Genomic DNA, 21,159 nt, shown 5'->3' on the forward strand with positions numbered 1-21,159 from the left:
TCATCTATCAAAGGACACTTGGGTTGCTTCTATCTCTTGGCTATTGTGAATAAAGCTGCTATGAACATGGGTGCACAAATATCTATGTTGAGATCCCACTTTCAGCTCTTTTGGATATATACCTAGGAGTGGAATTATTGGGCCATTTGGTAACTATTCAGTTTTTTTGAGGAATCGTATCATTTTTCCCAATAGCAGCAGCATTGTACATTCCTCCCAGCAACGTACAAGGGCTCTATGATAATTTTAAGTAATAGGTACCTATAATAGGTAATCCACTTGATGGGCCTTGGGATGTCCTGATTACATATTATTTTGGTGTGTGTATGTTCTGGTGTTTCTGGATGAGATTAGCATTTGAATCAGTGGATTTAGTAAATTGCCCGCTCCAGTGATGTGAGCATCACCCTATCTGTTGAGGGTCTCAGTGAAATGAAAGGCAGAGGAGAGAGGAATCCACCCCTCTTATTTCCTGCCTCACACACTGATCTGGGACATGTCATATCATTTTTTATAGGCCTTAGGGTATGATTCACACTATAGGCTCTCTTGATTCTCAGACCTTCAGAGTTGGATTGAGTTATACCACTAGCTTTTCCAGACATCATAGCCCTTCTACACTCCCAGCTTACATCATTATTCTGGAGAAAGCTGTATTAATAACCTACACACTTTCATTTTAGGGACTATTCATAAAGATCCAGTCTCCTGGGTCTTGGGATAAGCCCAGAAATAACAAAGTCATATGTTCATGCCCAGGAAGAAGGTAAAGTCAGATTTAAAGAAATATTCTACCTTTTCATCCTTATCTGATTTAATATTCTTATTGAAGTGATTGTAGTAGAATTTGGTTGAAGATTACAACCATAATATATTTCTCTACATAAATACTCTTCCTTATTTTTTCCAAGATGGGTGTAATTATTTTGTTCATATATGGATTTTATTTTTGGTGTTCAAGTCAATATAATACTAACTTGAAGAATGGGACTAGTTAGATTTTTTTTTAAGGTAAGGTTTAATTTTTAAAATAGAAAGAAATAGTTTTATAAGAAATACTTCAAATAAATACCATGACTTTTTAAAATCATACCTTTGTCTAGAGTTTCTGATGAAGTATTAAGCACGTAGAGTTTTTAAGGGTATATATATATATATATATTTTCATTTTTAAAGTGAAACTGTATATACACAATTAGAACATCACAAAATTTTTATAAATCAGGTATTTTAATGTAAAGCTTTCAAGACAGCACAAATCAAGTGTTGAATTAAACTGAAGACATGGTTTTACTCTCTGATCATCACTGAAGGACTATTTTAGAAAAAAGCTAACACAAAAACAGGATATTACATAGATTGCTGCTTCTTTTCCAAACACTTCTCAATATCATCAAGCACTTGAATGGCAGCCTTTGGAATTCGAGTCCCAGGACCAAACACATTGGAAACTCCAACTTCAAACAGAAATTCATAATCCTGTTGAAAGAATTTGTTTAATTAATAGAAGAGACAATATTTCTAATTTCAAGGAAATGACACCAGGACAATGAACGCTGTCCTTTCTTCTTTGTCACCAATGCCCCCAGCTTTCTCAACTGGTATACCATTTGCATTTGGAGCTGAAAAATTCTTGCTTCCCCCGGACTGCTAATAATAACCCATCTATCACACATTTTCCAAATTACCCCACTGTGTGACATGTAGTAAGAAGCAGTATGACCCACTGACCAAGAACTTCTAAGACCAAAACCATGTAATTTTCTCTTGCCTAAATTTTCACTACTTGTGACTATTTGTGTTAAATTTATTATCACATTATAGGTTTGAGTTTACTAGGCTATTTATGACCTCTAAGATGTTTTGTCTGCAGTTGGTGAATGGTGATATTTTGAGGGGGGGGTGTTTTGTTAAATTTTTTTATTTGAATATAGTTGATACAAGGTTACATGGTTTCAGGTTACAACACAGTGATTCAAGATTATATATTATGCTGTGTGTATGCGTAAGTGTTGACTGCTACAATTATAAAGGACACTCATATTAACACACATGTGTGTCATTATGGAAAATAATCTTTAGTCTTTAAACTCATAGGAAAAAAGGTATGGAAGACATCAAGGATGTTTTGAGTAATTCAAATATCCAGAGGGTTAATACAACTTCTGTGAAATATATTTCTTAAAAATGTGAGCTTACTTAGATAACAGGCCTGTGTTTTTTCTCAACTCATATTTCAATTCTGATATTTTGTGAAGCCTAATTATTTTGGCTCTTAAATTTAACATCACATCTAAGAGCTTATATATTACAGACTCTAAAACTGCAATACAGATAAAAGTTTCCAAGACAGACAATAAAGAATAAACACCCTTTATATTCCCATATAGTAAACTATATTTGCAAAAATAATAGGCAAGTATGTTAACAAAAGCAGTTTTGTGTTGACTATAACACCTTAAGTACTGTGTTGTTAGGAAGAATAAATAATATATAGTTTACTTGCTAGATCTGCATGATTATCAACCTCACAATTTCATATATATATATATATATATATATATATATATATATAGTCTGATCTCATAAGTGGTACATAAGTCACTATTTTATATTCTGACCAGTATGCAGGAAAAAATTATAGACCTCAACAAAAGATCACACTTCACTGATAGACGCCTGCTCTTGTGGAGGGATCTTTGTAGCATCTATCAATTATTTACTTAGAACAATCTCATATACACTTCTATTTTTCCCATTCTCAATAAAAAAAGAAAACTTGATATAATTAAAAACTGGACTGGAGAGGGTGGTTGGTTTATGGACATTAGGGAGGGTATGTGCTATGGTGAGTGCTGTTAAGTGTGTAAGCCTGATGATTCAGAGACCTGTACCCCTGGGGCAAATATACATTATATGTTAATTAAAAAAAAACTGGATTGGAAGCAAACCAAATTTATATTTTAACTAATTATTTTAACTGACAGGTAAGATAATACGTGGAAGGTATCCTCCCACCCCATTAATAAATTAACTGACATCACTGATTGTTACCTAGCATTTATTTCTCCTTTTCTAAGATGATCCATATTTTTGTTCAAGAATCCAACTGTTCCCCAAGCAGGGGAAATTCAAATTATTGAATTTCCAGAACAAGCTGATTCCATTTATTTCTGAATTAGGATATTTTTGGCTCTAAGAAAACTATGCCCCAATAAAATTAGCTTTAATGAAAAAGAGGTTTTACAAGACCATGTAACTGATACAGCTCTGAGTTAGGACAACATCCACGGATGGAAACAAGAACTGAATAAGTTAGCTATTCTGAAACAACAAAAACAAGTGATGCTGACTGGTTATCAAAGGACTCACTTCGCTAACATGACAAACAGTGGACACTGTCTGTGTCTAGGGTTTGATAGATGCAACATGTTCACCATTCTTCTCTAGTCTAGCTGTGAGACTTTATTACTTTTATCCTGTTCCTTTTCCATCATTCTTTACTGACTATGAATAAAGTAGATCTCTATCTAGGTTATTAGTTTGCAAGGAGGTAATTCCCTCATAGAAGCTTTGTAAATTGTTAAATCATACAAAGTGAAGTACAATATAGCTTGAATAGAAAACAACACTGCCCACTTTTTAAGTAAGATTTACTTAGTAAAATCACCAGGAAATAATTTAGATCAACATCTACACCAAATTTTTTCTTTAGTAAATGTATACAGTAAGTGGGAACTACATAAAAACTAACATTACTCAGGATTCCCATCATAGTACTAGAAAAATACAGGAAATGAACAATACCTGTGGTGGTATCACCCCTCCACACATGACAAGAATATCTGGCCGTCCCAGGGAGTTGAGCTCTTTGATGAGCTCAGGAACTAGGGTTTTATGACCAGCAGCAAGTGTGCTCACACCCACAGCATGCACATCTGCATCCACGGCCTGCTGGGCCACTTCACGGGGAGTCTAAGCAATCAGAAAGTGAAGACACAAATCATCATTTATTCCAAAGAGTATTTTAAAACTGTTATCTACTTAATTGGCATTCCATGGTTTTTCTCATTAAAAATCTTGAAGTGAATATAACTTCATTATTTCATCATTCTCAAATCATAAATCTCAACTCATCCTTGATAAAATAGACACCATTACTGTCTTTGCTTCTAGCCCTAGAATTTATCGATTAGATTTAAGTTACACCAAATATAGCTCCCCCCAAAAACCTTTAGGATAAGCAATTATCCTTAGGCAAAATATATTATCTCTTCACATTACAGTTTTTGTAAAATACATCTGTTGTCTTATCAACATTTATTGAGTGGTTGAGCAGTACAAGACAACATATCATAGTATCTATGACGAATTAAAAGACTAAACATAAAATTCAATGTGAAAAGTGAATTTTAGGTTTTAAAATAAAATGGGTGGGAAAGAGCGATGTTAGTAAGACAGTACACTAGGAAGCTCAGGACCTCAGTCTCCCATGAAGACATTGAATTGACAGCAACATATGAATCAAAATAACATGAGACTCTAGAAACCAGTTAAGGGGCTAGCTACAAAACCCTGGCAAATACATGAACAAGAGAAGGGATGGTGCCAAGAAGGCTGTTCTTCATTATTAACTGGATTTAACCAGTATGCTATACAGAATCATAAAGGGTATTTTCAAGTATTCAATTATGAATTGAGTTACCCAAGATCATATTCATTTTCTGCAATGAGTGACATTTGCTTTGATAATTTTCATGTATTCAAATAACTTCATAAAAAGGATACCTACAAGTTTCTCATTGCAAATATAATGCAAATTGAGAAATTTGGGGAGGATAAAGTTATCTCAGAAACTGCTGAACAGTTATAAGCTCAAAAAAATTATTATCTGAAGATTTCCTAGTTCGGCAATACTTTAGGGCTCACTTCAGTGTGAAAACAAAAGATCCTACGCATCTTGGGAATGAAGCCATGTTCAAGAAGATCTCTAAGTAAATCACATAGCATACTGCTAAAAAAATCAGTCTGTGAAAAATATAACCTATGAAATTAAAACGTTTAAGAAAATGTGCATATTCTTGGTATTGATGCATTAACAAATTTAATTGACTTATGCCTGACTGGTCATTCATATCATCCCTGTTACCAAAATTCATTAGATTAAAATTCCATTTAAACAATTCAGTTCCATGTTTTATGTTTACACACAAAAAATTGTATTTTATGTTATCAAATACTGAGCACTCTAAAACTTCAAATCTAATTTACCTAAATCAAGACACAGGACTGAAGGAAAGTACCTTCATTTACAGGTAAGTGTTTCTTTTTCTTTTAATGACAAAGTATTATATTAACAAAGTTGGTGATATTAAAAGGTATACTGTATTTTTATAGATAGCATGTAAAAGAGAAATGAACTTGCAGCTCATTGAAAAATTCTTTTAAGTGCCAAAGAATGACACCAATTGTTTTTAATTACTTTCATTTTATAAAAAAAATATTTCCTGAAAGCTAATTACTAAATATCAGGAATGTATTATATTTGGTCATTATTTAAAACAAACAAAGGGGCACCTGAGAGGCCCAGTCAGTTAAGTGTTGGACTCTTGATTTCAGCTCAGATCATGATCTCAGGATCCTGGGATCAAGTCCCGCATCAGGCTCCCCGCTTAGCAGGACATCTGCTTGGCTCTCTCTCTACCTGTCACTCCCTCCTCTCTCTTTCTTCCCCTCTTGAAAACAAACAAACAAAAATCTAAAGTAAAAGCATAGTAGAATGTAAGTAAAAAACTAGAATGGGAAAGTATTCAACTCAAAGGAAGAATGAAAGCAATCTAAATATATATATTTATTTAATCTAAAATATATTTGAGGTTCTTAACAAAACCTAGCTTAAATGTATTTATGAATTTACCTACCAACACAGTTCAAAGATGTTATCTCCAGAAGTTCAGGCTAGCGCTTCATAGTGAAAACTTCTTCTAGACTTTCTATAGCAATATTTAAAAATTCATCATTGAACACTATATCAAAAACTAATGATTTTTTTTTTTTATGTCTGCTAACATAAATAAATAAATAAATAAATTCAAAAAGGGAAAATCTTACAGATTCTACAGAGTATGGGCCTCTTCAGAAAGGCTTACCTCTTTGCTGATAAAAATGCAATGAATACTCTTCAGGCTTCACCTTAGTTGACCCATCCACAGTGTGGAACAACAGTACTTCCTTTTCCCTGAAACTCTCCTTCTTCCTCAGTTTTTATCTCACTCCTCACCCCATTCCCTTTCCCTCCTTTGCTACGCCCTCCCCTTTTCCCTTTTGGTGTTCAAGTTCTCATCTTGTGATATACATTTCTTTTTTTTTTTTTTTTCCCCAATTTATTTATTTTCAGAAAAACAGTATTCATTATTTTTTCACCACACCCAGTGCTCCATGCAAGCCGTGCCCTCTATAATACCCACCACCTGGTACCCCAACCTCCCACCCCCCCGCCACTTCAAACCCCTCAGACTGTTTTTCAGAGTCCATAGTCTCTCATGGTTCACCTCCCCTTCCAATTTCTGATGGGAAGTTACATCAGTTTTCATGGTTTTAAGTACCATTTACACATTGTAAGTCTCAAAATCTTATTTATAATGGAGAACTCTCTTCTATGCTCCAGACATGCATATCCAACCCATATGGTCATCTTTATCTGAATGTTCCATAAGTTGGTTCTCTTAAGCCTGCTCCTGATCTGTAAATAGTCCCTTCTTTAAATTTTCTTCACAATCCTAGCTAACTTCCGCTAAGACCCTGATACTGCCTTGGTTAAGGCCTGCCTTGCTTCTCACTCAGATTTACTGAATATCTTAAACTGGACTCCTTGCATTTAGTCACGGCTCCTCTCAATCCACTTCAGAAAGTGATTTTCCTGGAAAGTGAGCTTTCTAAAGTATCATTTGATTGTCACTCTGCCTAAACACCTTTGGGATATGTTCTAACTTCTTAGAATGGCACATATAAGGCTATTCATCATAATCTACATACTATCCCATGCTCTGTATTCTAATTGCACTGAACTTCTTACAGTCACTTGAAGGCATCATGTCTTCATGACTCTGTACCTCTGTACCTCTGTACCTCTGCCCAAGCCAACCTTTCTTAGCATGCCCTTCCCTGCCTTGCTTTCCAGGCTTCCAGAAGGCATAGCTCAACCATAAGTTCCTAGAATATTTGGACAAGTTCCTTGTTCAAACCTTAATTACATTATTATTCTGCTGTGATTACTGGTAAGTAAATCTCTTTCTGTTAGGAGTCTGCAACCTCCCTGAAGACAAAAATTATATCTTACTCAACTGAGAACATAGCATTTGGTAGATGATCAAGAAGTATATAGTAGATAAAGCTTTTAATATGAAACTTATTACAATGTACTCAACCAAAGATATTTTGTAGGGAATGATTATTATACCACTCTATAGAGAATTTCAGTTTCATTTACTTCCAACAAATTATTACTCTGCTGGACTAAATATTCTGTGATTAAATAAAATACTACTAGAGAGTAATAAGAAGAGAAAATCTAATTATGAACTGACCCTCTCACTCTAATGCTTGATTTCTCTTTCAAAACACTTCCCACCAATCCATTGTGGGTTATGTTTCCCTCAAATTATTAGTCAAATCTCAATAGATTATTAGTCAAATCTCAAAGAATAAGATTTTCAAAGTAACCTTCAGTCTTAGACACCTAACAATTTTAGTTACTAATTTTTACAAAGTCTGAGAAACAAGTACATTAACATAAATTACATTACTTTCCTATTTCTGTCATAATTAACTGGATTATATGCATTCAAAAATAAATTTGGGAATCTGCTGAACTCATTTTCTTCTTTAACAACTTAAAAAACATCATCATGGTTTATCATCTTATCATTATTTTTTCTAAATATAAGTGATTTATGACATTCTTTTGAAATTCTCCCAGCAATTTTCAGTACCTGAAAAAGAGGACCTATGTCCACATCAAAACCAAGATCAGCAAATCCTGTAGCAATAACTTTTGCTCCTCTGTCATGTCCATCTTGTCCCATTTTTGCCACAAGAAGACGAGGTCTGCGACCTTCACGATCCTTGAATTTATTTACCCTAAGAACATTTCAAAATACAGCATTTATTAAAAGTAATAATAAAATAAATTTATATATTGTTAATTGTCCAAAGATAAGATATAAGAACTATAATTTATTCACAGCAAATCCTTCAAGTTTATTTAAAAATATTTTTTTGAATCTGTTTACTCATATTTTGTGAAGATCTCTATTTTAAAATGAGAATTCCATTAAAGCTTGGGTATGCTTAACACATTTCCCTTAGAGGAAAATCTGCAAGATGGCACAACCAATAAGCCCGTAACACCTGAGAACATCACAGTGAAGCAAGATGAGGAAACGACAACTTTTCACCTTCGTAAGCCAATCTCCAGAGTATAATATGCATAAATATTTAAATATAACCTAAAAGGTAGCTTTCAGAGTTTTTTATACAAATGTGACTCACTGGTTGCTTTGAATTATCTGTATCTCACCTACTCATCACAAGTGTGAACTTCTCCAAGCTGACTGCAATGTGGTACTTTCTAATGACATATAATCAAAATATGTCTGCTTAAATCAGTAAATTCACACCCCATATGAAAAAGTACTACATTTGTTTTTATTAAAAGAAAAAAAAGTTTCATTTTGATAACTCACCATAGATGTTTTGATATTTATCTCATAACTAGTGATACAAAAAGAGGGAAACTACAAAGGTTGAGAAAAAAAGTCAGGAAGCTACATTTATACTTTGGAACTATGACCAATTTCTATTAATTTATATTTCCTAATCATGTTTGACAGTGCTATTTACTGTCAGTTCAGAGAGTTTGATTTTAATTTATGCATAGATGGCAACCAAATACTTATTTTCAAATAGGAAATTATTTTATAATTATTTAAACAATTAAACAGTTTGAATAAACTTAGGAAAATATGAAAGTATACTATAATAAGGAGACTGAAATATAACCACCCAGGGGATATGAAGCAGTATCAGTGTTAGTTAAAAAAAACATTTGATTTAAATGAGAAACTCCTAATGGGAACTATGATGAAAATTTAAAATATTATATTAGTAAAATTACAGACTAATAGGAAAGTCAATTCAAATATTTTCCAAATGGTATGTGAGAAAAATAAGTCCAAATTTGATTCATAAGGATTATGTTAACAGAAAAGACATTCTGGTGAAAGAAATCTCACATATTACCTCTTGATAGCATATGATATCTCTTTACTTTCTCCAAATTCCTGGCGATAGGCTCCACTCACCATACGATCATTAGCTTTATGTTCACCAAACACCTTTTTCATAGCATCTGTGATTTCTCCAACTGTACATCTAAAATATTAAAATAATAAAATAGAGGTTTTATTAACATCATCATTTGAGATAAAAGTATTTACTTAAATATTCAATATAATTAGACATACTTTATTACCTAAGTAAAATATATTCTACCAAAAATCTTATGGTATTCATCTTTCTCTGACCGACTTATTTTACTTGGGAGTATTTTTTTACTGCATTGATGAAAGCATCTTTCCTCAGAATACTAATGAAAAATGATTCTGGATGCCTTTATACACAATACTCTCTTTTTAACATTTGTTAACTAAAAAATAACGGAATGACTTAAAAAACTCTAAGTAGATAAGCATGAATAATTTACCACCTAACAATACAAATAGGCAAAGGGAGCAAGATTCCCACTGATACATTTTTTCTTTCTTTTTTTTCTTTGAGAGAGAGAGAGAGCGAGCGAGCAAGGGAGCAAGGCCTAGGGCAGAGGGAGAGAGAATCTTTTTTTTTTTTTTTTTTTAAATTTCCCTCGGCCTTTTTTTTTTTTTAAAGATTTATTTATTTATTTGACAGACAGAAATCACAAGGAGGCAGAGAGGCAGGCAGAGAGAGAGGGGAGGAAGCAGGCTCCCCGCTGAGCAGAGAGCCCAATGCGGGGTTCGATCCCAGGACCCTGGGATCATGACCTGAGCCAAAGGCAGAGGCTTTAACCCACTGAGCCACCCAGGCGCCCGGGAGAGAGAGAATCTTAAGCAGGCTCCACATCCAGTGTGGAGCCCAATGCAGAACCTAATCTCACAACCCTGAGATCATGGCCTGAATTGAAATCAAGAGTCAGATGCTTAACTGCCCAGAGGCCCCCTCCTGCTGATACATTTTGATAGAAAGTAAGTCTTTTAGCATATTCCATCCATTGTTTACTAATTCATTCAACAATTACTGAGTGCCTAAAATGGGAAAAGCATGGTAAGTGCTAGACATATGATGATAAATAAGACTTGGAGGGGGAGATACTACTCTTACAGAGCTTATCATCTAGTCAGGGGACACAAACAATACACATGCACACAAATGAATGAATAAGAATTTCATGTGATAATAAGCACTATGAACACACTGGAACAGGTGAAATGGGATCTCTGGGAAAGCTAAAGATACTGAACACTTGAATATTTAACTTTAGAACTAAGACCTAAATGATGAGAAGGAGAAACTCAAGGGAGCATAAGGGGGAAAACCGTTTGAAAAAGAAAGTACTAAATGCGAGGTTCTGAGAGTTAGAAAAACATGCTCTTTGTTCTAAAACTAGAACAAGGACACTGGGGACACAGCCTAATGAAGGAAGTAGAATAAGGTGAGGTCAAAGAAATATGCCAGATTCGCATTTTACACAATCTTGGAGGCCATGGTAAGATTAGGTTTTCATTTAAAAGGCATGGGAGACCATTAGAGGACTGTAAGGAGATAAGTTTTTTTTATTTCTTATAAGAAATAAAAACTTTAAAACAAACAAATAAACAAACCCAACCCACATACTATTTATTCTACCCCTTAAGCACTTAAAACAACATTTTAAAAAGAAAAGGTTATTATATTAAGCAATAAATAACAAAAGCAAAAATAATTCACTTAGTGACATCATGTACTGGGAGAAAATTTTCTGTGGTTTATTTGCTTTTCTGCATGTCCTGTGAGACAAAGCACTGATTGCCCTTTATTTTTGACTGTCTCTTCAAAGTTAACTACACAGTGAATAGCTTTGGAAGACAGAGAAGCCTTGTCAACCTCTGAACAAAGAGTAGGTTTGTTTACTGTCAAAAATAAAAATGTCTCCCTATATTTGAAAGCACATTAAACTTCTCAATCTACAAATGAATGACATGGGTTCATTACAATAGCTTAAAATGTCCCAAGCCATAAGGAAATTAAAGTATTAATATACTAATATAATATAATATATAATGTAATAATAATATAAATATTAATAATAAATATAAAATATATTTAAATAAATAATATATAAATACATAAATATATAAAACATTTAAATATATATACAATATAAAATAAATAAATATAAAATAATATAATGTAATAATAATATGCTAATAAAGTTTTAATATACTCTCCACCCACCCTGGTGGGAGTGGTGAAGGAAGCTTAATGAGTTTTTCCTCTGAAGGGCTTCAGCAAGTTTTTCTGTAATTTCTTATTGCAAATCTTAAAAGGCTGGCTCATCTTTTCTCATCTATAGTTCTTCTGACCCTTTCCCAACCCTTGTTAGAAAGATGTAATAACCAGTGTAAACAGAAATTTCAGCCAGCTGCATGGATGCATTAATGAACTCTAATATAGGATCTATTCAATGATTTTTAATACATCTTTAAGAGCTCCACATGCCTACAGGACAGTGGCACTTAGAGTATCATGAATAGCACTCTATCTGCTCAAACCCTGGTGATATCCAAGTACTGTATATGAATAAAATGTCTTCGGGAACCCCACTGTTTGGCTAGCCGGCTGCCCGGCTGCACTATGTCCTGCACCACACTGTGGAGCATGGGTTCCTAGGGCTCTCAGCATGCCACCTTTCACCTAGAGAGGGACAGGGGAGAGCTTAAGCATGTTTCCCGCTCAGAAAGGTTTCATGATGCCCTTGGTGAAGAACACATGTAAGGTCATTTATAATTCATTACCATATAGCTGCTAAAATAACAGACCCCAGCTTTTCTCTGGAGATGGGAAATGAGCACATGTACCTGAACAGTTCTCACTACCTTATTTTGCTAATAACAGAATTTGACAAAAATCAATCACTTTTGCTGTTTCGTTCATATATTTGCAGAAATACTTAGATCTACATTAGGTAGTTACTAGTGACCTGAGAGTATTTTCCTGCGTAAGATGGACTTTCTCAAAACAAGATGACTTCATACTTAATATATTTTAAAAGTTAATGTTTCATTTTTAAATTTTAAGGAGAATAAAGCCTCTTAATGTTTACATGCTTAAAAAAAGACATGAATGTTGTAAGTGCACTGATATTTAAGAAAAATAAAAACTAGCTTCATTTGAGTTTCCAATATACTCGTTTAGGCTCACATGGTTTATACGATCAACCTTTCATTTAAGCACACTTTGAGAAGCAGATCAACTTCTGGTATTTGGCAATCTCCAAACTTAAATACCCTCACCTTGCACGAGTTGCTTCCACTGCAAGAGCCAGAATATTCCCATCTCCACTGGCAGCACATTCAGTCAGTGCAGCAAGACACCGTTCAGCCAAATCTTGATCCCTGCTGGATTTGACCTTAAGAAAAAGATAAAGAAAAGGGACAATGTTCATGAATAGAAAATAAAAGAGAGATCAGGAAATCAGACACTGATACTATATCACACAGAAATTGTTCCATAATCCTAAACTCAAAAACAAAAGGAAAAAAAAAAGGAGAGAATAGTATATATCCTAAGACTGATACTCATTCAATTTATTCATTCACTCATTCAATAAACATTTAAGGATTTCCTAAAATAATACTGAATTCTGCATAATCCTGATAAATCAGAAACAAGTAGGGCAATAATAAATAACAGTGGTGACTCTACTTAGGCTCTACATATGTAACAAGACATCAAAAACAAGTAGATGTTTTACATGCGTAATTTCAAAAACACACTAAAGAGTAAGAGTCACAAGGAAGAAAAAATGATAATAATAGATTACAACTTAGAGAATACTTCAGTTATATGTTGTTTTCCTTTGTTAATTAACAAATATATTGGTAATAATACGTATGTATATGTTTTTTCTTTACTTAAAAATAACCCAAAGAGGAGCGCCTAGGTGGCTCAGTCAGTTAAACATCGGACTCTTGATCTCAGCTCAGATCTTAATCTCTGGGTTGTGAGTTTAAGTCCCAAGTTGGGCTTAAAAAATAAAAATTAAAATAATCCAAAAAGAGAGAAAAAAAGACAAGAGACAGTGAGAAATACTGCAGGAGACAAACAGACAATGAAAAGCATGGTAAAAACCTTTTCCTCTCAGGTCTTGCTCTACCTTGCTCTACCAACAACCTGCCTAAACAAAGTTATCTAAAATCCAATTTCTTACAAGATTACATCATCTACAAAAGAGTCTAAAATATGATACTTCTCAAGATGCTACTAAAATTATATAATATGTATAAGCAGAAGTGGACCAGAAATCTTATACTAAGGGCAAGGAAAAAACCCAACTCCATTATCACTATTGAATTTCTCTCTTGCCTGAAAAAAAGTTTAACATCATTTATGGCAAAATGAACTCCTCAAGCAGTGAGGTGCAGAGTTAATAAAAGCCTTAAGTATAAGAGAGGAGAAAAGGAGTTTTCCAAATATAATAAAGGTTGAGATTTTTGTGATGACTGAAAATAACATGCTACACCCTAAATAGGACATTGTAAAAAGCATGAAAAAAATGAGAGAGGAGTCCTTATCTCCTCATTAAGGGTGAAAATGAAAATAATTTCATTAAACATCTGCCATTAAAAAAAAAAAAAAAAGGAAGGTGATGATGGTTGTGCATTCAGTCTAATCAAACAAACTCTTAGACTCCTAAAGAACATCTAAACTGAGGAGGGAAAAAAAAGTCAGATCTTAAACTACCACAGGGAAAGTAAACCAATGAAAACCATTAAAGATCGCTAAATAATGTCAAATTCCTTACCTTAGAAATAACAGTAATTATAAAAACCAAAGATTAAGAGACCACGGTAGCTTCTCACAATAGAAATATATGTTACGACTATAAGAATATGTTTCATCTTAGCATTTCATATACTTTGATTCATCTTGGCAAGAAATCAGAAATAAAATTAATACTCTAGTTTCAATCAAAATAAATATGTTTCATTTATAAACTGTATCTTACTAAAGAACCATTAATATATATTTGAGTTAAAAAAAAAACAAAATAAAATGATACTTTCATAGTAGTATCAGAAACCATGGTCTAGTGGAAACAAATTACAGTGAAAAGTCCTAGGTTCAGATAGTCTGAACTTAATTTTGTTTTTAATAGTGAGTATCATAATCATTTAAGCCTTTGTTTTAATCTGTAAATAATGGCAGGTATTATTATTAGAGTGATTTTTAATAACAATATGTAAGTTTCACAGATGCAGTTGTCATGATTTAAAACATGAATGTTTGGTGTCAACAGACAGATTTGAGTCTTGGCTGTTCAATTATTTACTCCTAGCAAGTTTCTTAATCTCCCTTATCTTTAATTTCCTTAACTTCAAAATGTTGGGATATAATACCCACCTCATGTGGTTGTTACAAGGATTAAGAAAGACAATGTAAGTGCTTACACAGTGCCCAGAAGACAGAAAGCACTAAAAAAATGATAGCTATTATTACCTTCTTGAGTTTTTCAATCTGTTTGTTACGCACTGAAGTATTATCAATCGCCAGAACTTCCACAGATTCTTCTTTTTCCAACTGGTACTTATTTACTCCAACAATTATTTCAGAACCTATTAATTTTCCAGAGGAAAATAACATATAGATTCTATTCATAAATAATTGCCTAATAGTAATGCTCTGATCATCACATACTTTTCTTATAAGCTTAATATTTTTAAGTAGTATTCTTAAATCTTTTTAAAATTTTATTCATTTATTTAAAAGAGAGAATGAGTGAGAGAAGAGAATGAGCAGAGGGAGAGGGAAAGCAGACTCTCCTGCTGAGGAGGGAGCCGTCTGTGGGGCTCAATCCCAGGACCCTGGGATCATAACCTGAGCCAAAGGCAGTCACTTCACTGACTGAGCCACCCAGAAGAGGCAGTATTCTTAAATCTTAATGAAACTTCAATATACATCAGTAAAGCAAATCCCAATAAAATGGGGGTGAAAGGGGAAAGAACAGATAAGTGTCAGAATCTCTGTAAGGAAGGACTTTTATTATGCTCCTACATTATATGCTTCCCCAGAGTTTCTGATAAACCCTTTAACACTACAAAATTAAAATAATAATAGCAGCTACATCAAGATTTTTAAGGAAGAGGATTAACATTCAATAGCATTTCAAAGTTTTCTTGAATTCTTTTACAGCCAATCACTTTTAACAAAAAGTACTTTAAAAATTTGTAATAAACCAGAATTAAAAAGACATTTCCTTAACACAGTAAAAAATATATTTAGCCTCAAACTATCAGATTATTACTGTATCTAAAGACATCCTGCCACCCACCCCGTCCTCGTATTTCCTTTATAGAACTCACCACAATTTATAATTATCTTGTTTATTTGTTTACTTGTTCTTTTTCTCTCTTACTAGAATGTAAGCTCTGAGGGTGGAGAGAGCTTATTTGACCTATTCACAGTTGTAAGCACAGTGCCTCAAATGCTAAATACTAAAAGTGTTGACTGACTGAATGAGTAAATAAGTGTAGATTACAGAAAAAAAAAAAAAAAAAAATACTCCAATGCAAAGCACAATGACCAATAATAATACCATCTTTAAAATGCTGGAGATACCCACCTACACATGTATATATACACAATGGGCATACCTCCACACATACTCTACATATGTTTACCTGTGTGCACCCATGCATGCAAAAATACAAACAGGGAGATAGATGGATGGATGGATGGATGGATAGAAAGACAGACTCAGATGAGTCTCAGATGAGAAACATTCTATCCAAGTTTCATTTTTCCATTATCTTTGTTTTATAACTCACAGGTGTTTTCTTCAAATAGAAATTAATATTTCTTTTTAAACACTGGATTTCACACATAAACGTTTCATTTTATCTTACCAGAATCTATTCTCGCTTGCCTTCGGGCAGCACATTCTTCAATTCGAAGTTTAGGTATTCCTTCTGCTACAGCTTTGGCCATTCCACCCATCTCTTCAATTTCATCAATGAGCTAATAAGAAAAATAGATTAATAAAACTGGAAAAGAATATAAAGATATTTTTATAAACTATACAAATTAGTTATGTCACATAAATACTAATATTAATAAAGTAATAAGCTATTTTAGTGGTAAGTTTAATGCTTTGTAAGAAAAGAATCAAGTAGACATCAAGAGCATTAATTAGAAATCCTACAACAGTTAGGGGTGCCTGGCTGGCTCAGTCGAGGAGAGCAGGCACCTCTTGATCTCAGGTTGTTGAGTTTAAGCCCCATGTCAGGTGTAGAGTTTTCTTAAATGAATAAATAAAAACTAAAAAAAAAAAAAAAAAAAAAAAGAAAGAAAGAAAAAGAAATTCTACAGAGTTAACAATACACTACTATGTATTTAAAAGTTGCTAAGAAAGAAGATCTTTTTTTTTTAAGACTTTATTTATTTATTTGACAGAGAGAGATCACAAGTAGGCAGAGAGGCAGGCAGAGAGAGAGGGGGAAGCAGGCTCCCTGCCAAGCAGACAGCCTGATGTGGGGCTCGATATCAGGACCCCAGGATCATGACCTGAGCTGAAGGCAGAGGCTTTAACCCAGTGAGCCACCCAGGCGCCCCAAGAAAGCAGATCTTAAGAGGTCTTATCACAAGGAAAAAAAATTTGTAACAGACATGGATACTAACTAAACTTATTCTGGTAATCATTTCACAATTCATACATATATCAAATCATCATGTTGTATATCTTAACCTAACACAATGTTATATGTCAGTTATATATCAATTAAAAAAAGAAATTATGTACTTAAAGCTACTTGAAAAGAAAACAGAAAAACTAAGATTTGGATTCTGGAAAACAGAACCTCACTCAAGTCTTGGGAGAAAACTAAAAATAACAGCAATTCTCTCATCTTTATTTTTAGTTACATAAAGTAAATAAATTCTTTATGTATTTACTTATGTAAATTTACTTATGTAAAGAATTAACTTAATTCTTTACATAAGTAAATAAATTCTTGGTCACATAAATAAGTATTCTTTAAAAATTATATTTCAAAATGCAATTTTATTTTTTATTTGAGCAGCAGAATGATGATGTAACTCCATCTTACTGATACCAGGGAAGAGCTAAACTTTTAATTACAGCCTCATATATACATATATATGTATATATGAGATGGTGGGAAAATGAATGGTGGAAGGGTATGTGACTTAGCAGAAAGGAATAAAGTTAATTTTTTTTTTTTTCTGAAGAAGTCAAGAAATAAGAATTCATGTTGGATATAAAAGAGGCCAAAGGTACGATAGGAGGCTAAAAAGATGGGGGACTACTTTAGAATTTGCAACTACCCCTCTCCCATTCAGTCAAGAGACCTAAAGTTTAGTGCTTGAAGAAAATGGACCAAAGTTTACTTCTGCAAAAACGCAATGGGCTATATCAAACACCAAGTACAGAAAGAGGCATGGGTAAGATGTCTTGTTGAAATAAAAACCTGCATTCTGAATAATAACACTAAAGACAAAGGCACACAGAGAAAACAGACAATATAGGATATAGAAGGAAACTTCAAAAAAATAATTAATATCCTCAGAAATAATCAGATTCCGTATTAATGAAACAAGTAGTATAATATACAAGGAAGAAAACACAAAAACAAAAATGAGCTTTTGAAAATTAAAAATATGATCTATGAATTTTAAAGTAAATAGAAATTTAAAGTTGATGACTCCAAGAAAACAAAACAGAATCTCATGGATAAGTTATAGAACAGAAAGGAACACCAGGGTACCTAAAGAGGTCCTTACCCAACAACTATGAGTTTTTACCTAACAACTATGAGTTCTAGAAAGAGAAATCACAGAAAACGGGCAGGGGGGAAATTATCAAAAAAGTGATACAAGACAATTTCTTAGGGCTATGATAACATGAAAAATTGGTAAGATAAAAAATGCCCACCGAAGGTCTCGTGAAATGCAGGAAAAAATAAACACACCAAAGTCTAGCAACTCAAAAATAAAGAGATCCTGCAACTGTTAGAAAGTTCCTGAGAGTGAAAATAGCATCAGATTTCTAAACAGAAATAGTGGAAGCTAGAATAAAAAGCAAGGATAAAAAGTAGATCAATGTTTACACACTCACAAATGAAAATAATTTCAAAGTCAGACTATCCATCAAATATCAGAGTAGAATGAAGACATTTTCGAACACCCAAAGTTTCATATAAGTCATCTCCCACGTACCACTTTTAGAGGAGGTTCCTATGCGGTATGCTTCAAGACAACAAGGGATAAATCAATAGAGGTAGACAAAGGATTCAAGCTGCAGATTCAACATCGCAGAGATAAAAAGAATTCCCAGGATAATGGCAAAGGAAAGTCAAAGGCCACAACAGTCAGCACGTCTAAAGAGAAATCAGCTGAAATCAAATGAAAGCACTGGAGGACTTCAGAAAGATATCTACTATTGAGATATAATTTTATTGGTAGTAGTATCAGACAAGAGAAAGCAGAGGTAAGAATCAGCTAAAATACTAAACAACCATACTAAAAAGCAATAGATAATGCCTAAAATCGATGGATAGACCTAGCATACATGTTTAATTCTAAAATATGGAGATAAAACAAACAAAAAAGATGTATTGATTCAAGGAAGTGGGAAAAAAGCAAGTAGAAGACAAAGGACTGCTTTTTTATATTAATAGCCTTTTAACACTCCGTCTTTTTAACTCTTTGAAAAAAATATTTAATACAAGTATATTTTTAAATTATGTTTCTATTGGTATATTATTAAAGTTGAATCTTAAATTTCTTCTCATTTTATAAATCTTGATATAAATCTATAAATGATTTGATTTATAAATCAAAATATCTATAAATCTTAATAAATCTGTGAATCTTAAAACCCAAGTTTTAAAGAAGAGAAACTGACCTTCAAGGCAGCTTCATAAACATCATTTGTGAGAGATTCCATCATATAGGAACCTCCCCAAGGATCAGCCACTTTGGGAATCCCAGATTCTTCTTGAATAATGATCTGTGTATTCCTGGCAATTCGAGCGCTTTTCACAGTTGGCAAACCCAAGGCTTCATCAAAAGAATTTGTGTGCAAAGACTGAGTACCTCCAAACACTGCTGCCATTGCTTCTACTGTAGTACGAATAATGTTATTGTAAGGATCCTAAAACGTTCAGTGAAAAGCAAAAAGTCAAAACACAGCAACAGTTGATAAAAGATGCTACTATGGTTAAGCAGTGGCTCTTGCATACTTATTTTGCCACGTCTACATTAGGCTTCAGAATATCCAATAAATTTAGACAAATTAGTAAACAAGCCAGATTTAACAAGCACTCAACAAATGATTTATTAATAAGTGATCAGTGAAGAAGATGAACAGTGTACTATGAGATTAAAAATCTGGAATTCATTCTCTTCCTGATTGTGATTTGGGCAAATCATTGGATCTTCTGAACTTTAGCTTCCTTAGCTATAAAAATGAGGAGGTTAAGCCAACAACTATTTCTGCCAACCTGAAACTGTATTTCTCCACTTATAAGTACCTAAAGTCATATTTAATGTGGATATATTAGTTTTTATTCACTTTTAAGTATATAAAAGCAATGTTAACTTTAAAGTTAACATTAAAAATAATGTATCAAAATAATATGTAAAAAAAGACATGGAAAAAGATTATCACACAATCCTTTTAATAGAATGATTTTAAATTACTCAAATGATTAGAGTCTTTAAATGGGTCTGTTTGCATGCATACTTAAAACATGTAACTAAAATAAATAATATATATATGCACAAAATTTTAATCAGGCAATTTTATATTAAGAATTTTAACTCTTAAAATCATTTAAGATAATATTAACTAAACTTGGGTTTTTACTTCCTCCTCATCATCACATTCTTTTTTTCTTTCACTTTTAAAAAGGTAAAACAGCACTATAGTAAGCCAATTTATATGATTTCCATAGTTAACCACTGGAGGGAGCCAGTTTTATTTATTATAATACATGTTAAAACACATAAATGTGCATTATGCTTCAGAATAATTATTCAAACATGAATAGATGGGTTCTTAAATCTACTTCCTGACTGTGCTATGTTGCTTGTAAGACAATATATGAATTTTCTAAACCTCTACACTTTAAATTATATATATATATACCTGCTCAGTAAGTGACCATCCTGATGTCTGACAATGAGCTCTCAGAAGAAGGGATTTAGAATTTTTAGGCTGAAACATTTTCTCTATTAAGTGAGCCCAGAGTTTTCTCCCAGCTCTCATTTTTGCTATTTCCATATAAAAGTTCATCCCAATTCCCCAGAAGAAAGACAACCTAAAATAGTAATGTTAAGTCCATTATTTGATTATACTTGGCAATGTAAAATGGAAAATAAAACTAATTGTATCACACACCAGATTTTAATTTTAAACAATTTAATTTGAACTAAAATCAAAGCATATAAACTTAAGTAACTTTAAACCTAACAGATAAAAGTACAGTTTAAGGCACACAGAAGAAAGAGCTCTGATTATTTGCTTCAGGTGGGAATTATTCACTTTACAATTGCTTTTTCATTTTTTTGTTTGTTTTGTTTTGTTCTTAGGAAAGAAGTTCCTCTTGTGTCCTCAAATAAAGAATGAATCACTATCCAAAAATAAAATACTTCAAGAATACCCAGTACGTAAGTCAGGGGTCACCTACGAAGGGAATAAAACCACCAACTAATAATTTTAGTTAATAAAACCACTAACAAATAATTTTCTTTGGATAGCAAGAAAGTTTTCCTGTTTTTTTTTTTTTAATATATAGGCATATATTTCTCCAATTGCCCTTAAACCCACTAATTCTTTATATCCTG

General features: G+C 33.0%; 1 protein-coding gene across 4 annotated transcripts in view; it reads right to left on the minus strand.

The window, feature by feature from the left end:
- Positions 1 to 1,211: 1,211 nt before the first annotated feature.
- MMUT (methylmalonyl-CoA mutase) overlaps positions 1,212 to 21,159 on the minus strand; it is a 31,385-nt gene continuing 11,437 nt past the window's right edge. For all 4 annotated transcript variants that reach the window (XM_044252539.1, XM_044252530.1, XM_044252514.1 and 1 more), the window contains 9 exons: positions 20,462 to 20,633; positions 19,217 to 19,465; positions 16,200 to 16,311; positions 14,794 to 14,909; positions 12,588 to 12,703; positions 9,301 to 9,432; positions 7,992 to 8,139; positions 3,808 to 3,975; positions 1,212 to 1,479 (listed from right to left, as the gene is read on the minus strand). In XM_044252539.1, coding sequence (XP_044108474.1) covers positions 1,351 to 1,479; positions 3,808 to 3,975; positions 7,992 to 8,139; positions 9,301 to 9,432; positions 12,588 to 12,703; positions 14,794 to 14,909; positions 16,200 to 16,311; positions 19,217 to 19,465; positions 20,462 to 20,633 — 1,342 coding nt within the window. In that variant the 3' untranslated portion in view covers positions 1,212 to 1,350. The remainder of the gene's footprint in view (positions 1,480 to 3,807; positions 3,976 to 7,991; positions 8,140 to 9,300; positions 9,433 to 12,587; positions 12,704 to 14,793; positions 14,910 to 16,199; positions 16,312 to 19,216; positions 19,466 to 20,461; positions 20,634 to 21,159) is intronic.

Source organism: Neovison vison, chromosome 1, assembly GCF_020171115.1.
Source record: "Neovison vison isolate M4711 chromosome 1, ASM_NN_V1, whole genome shotgun sequence".
Classification (NCBI taxonomy): Eukaryota; Metazoa; Chordata; class Mammalia; order Carnivora; family Mustelidae; genus Neogale; species Neogale vison.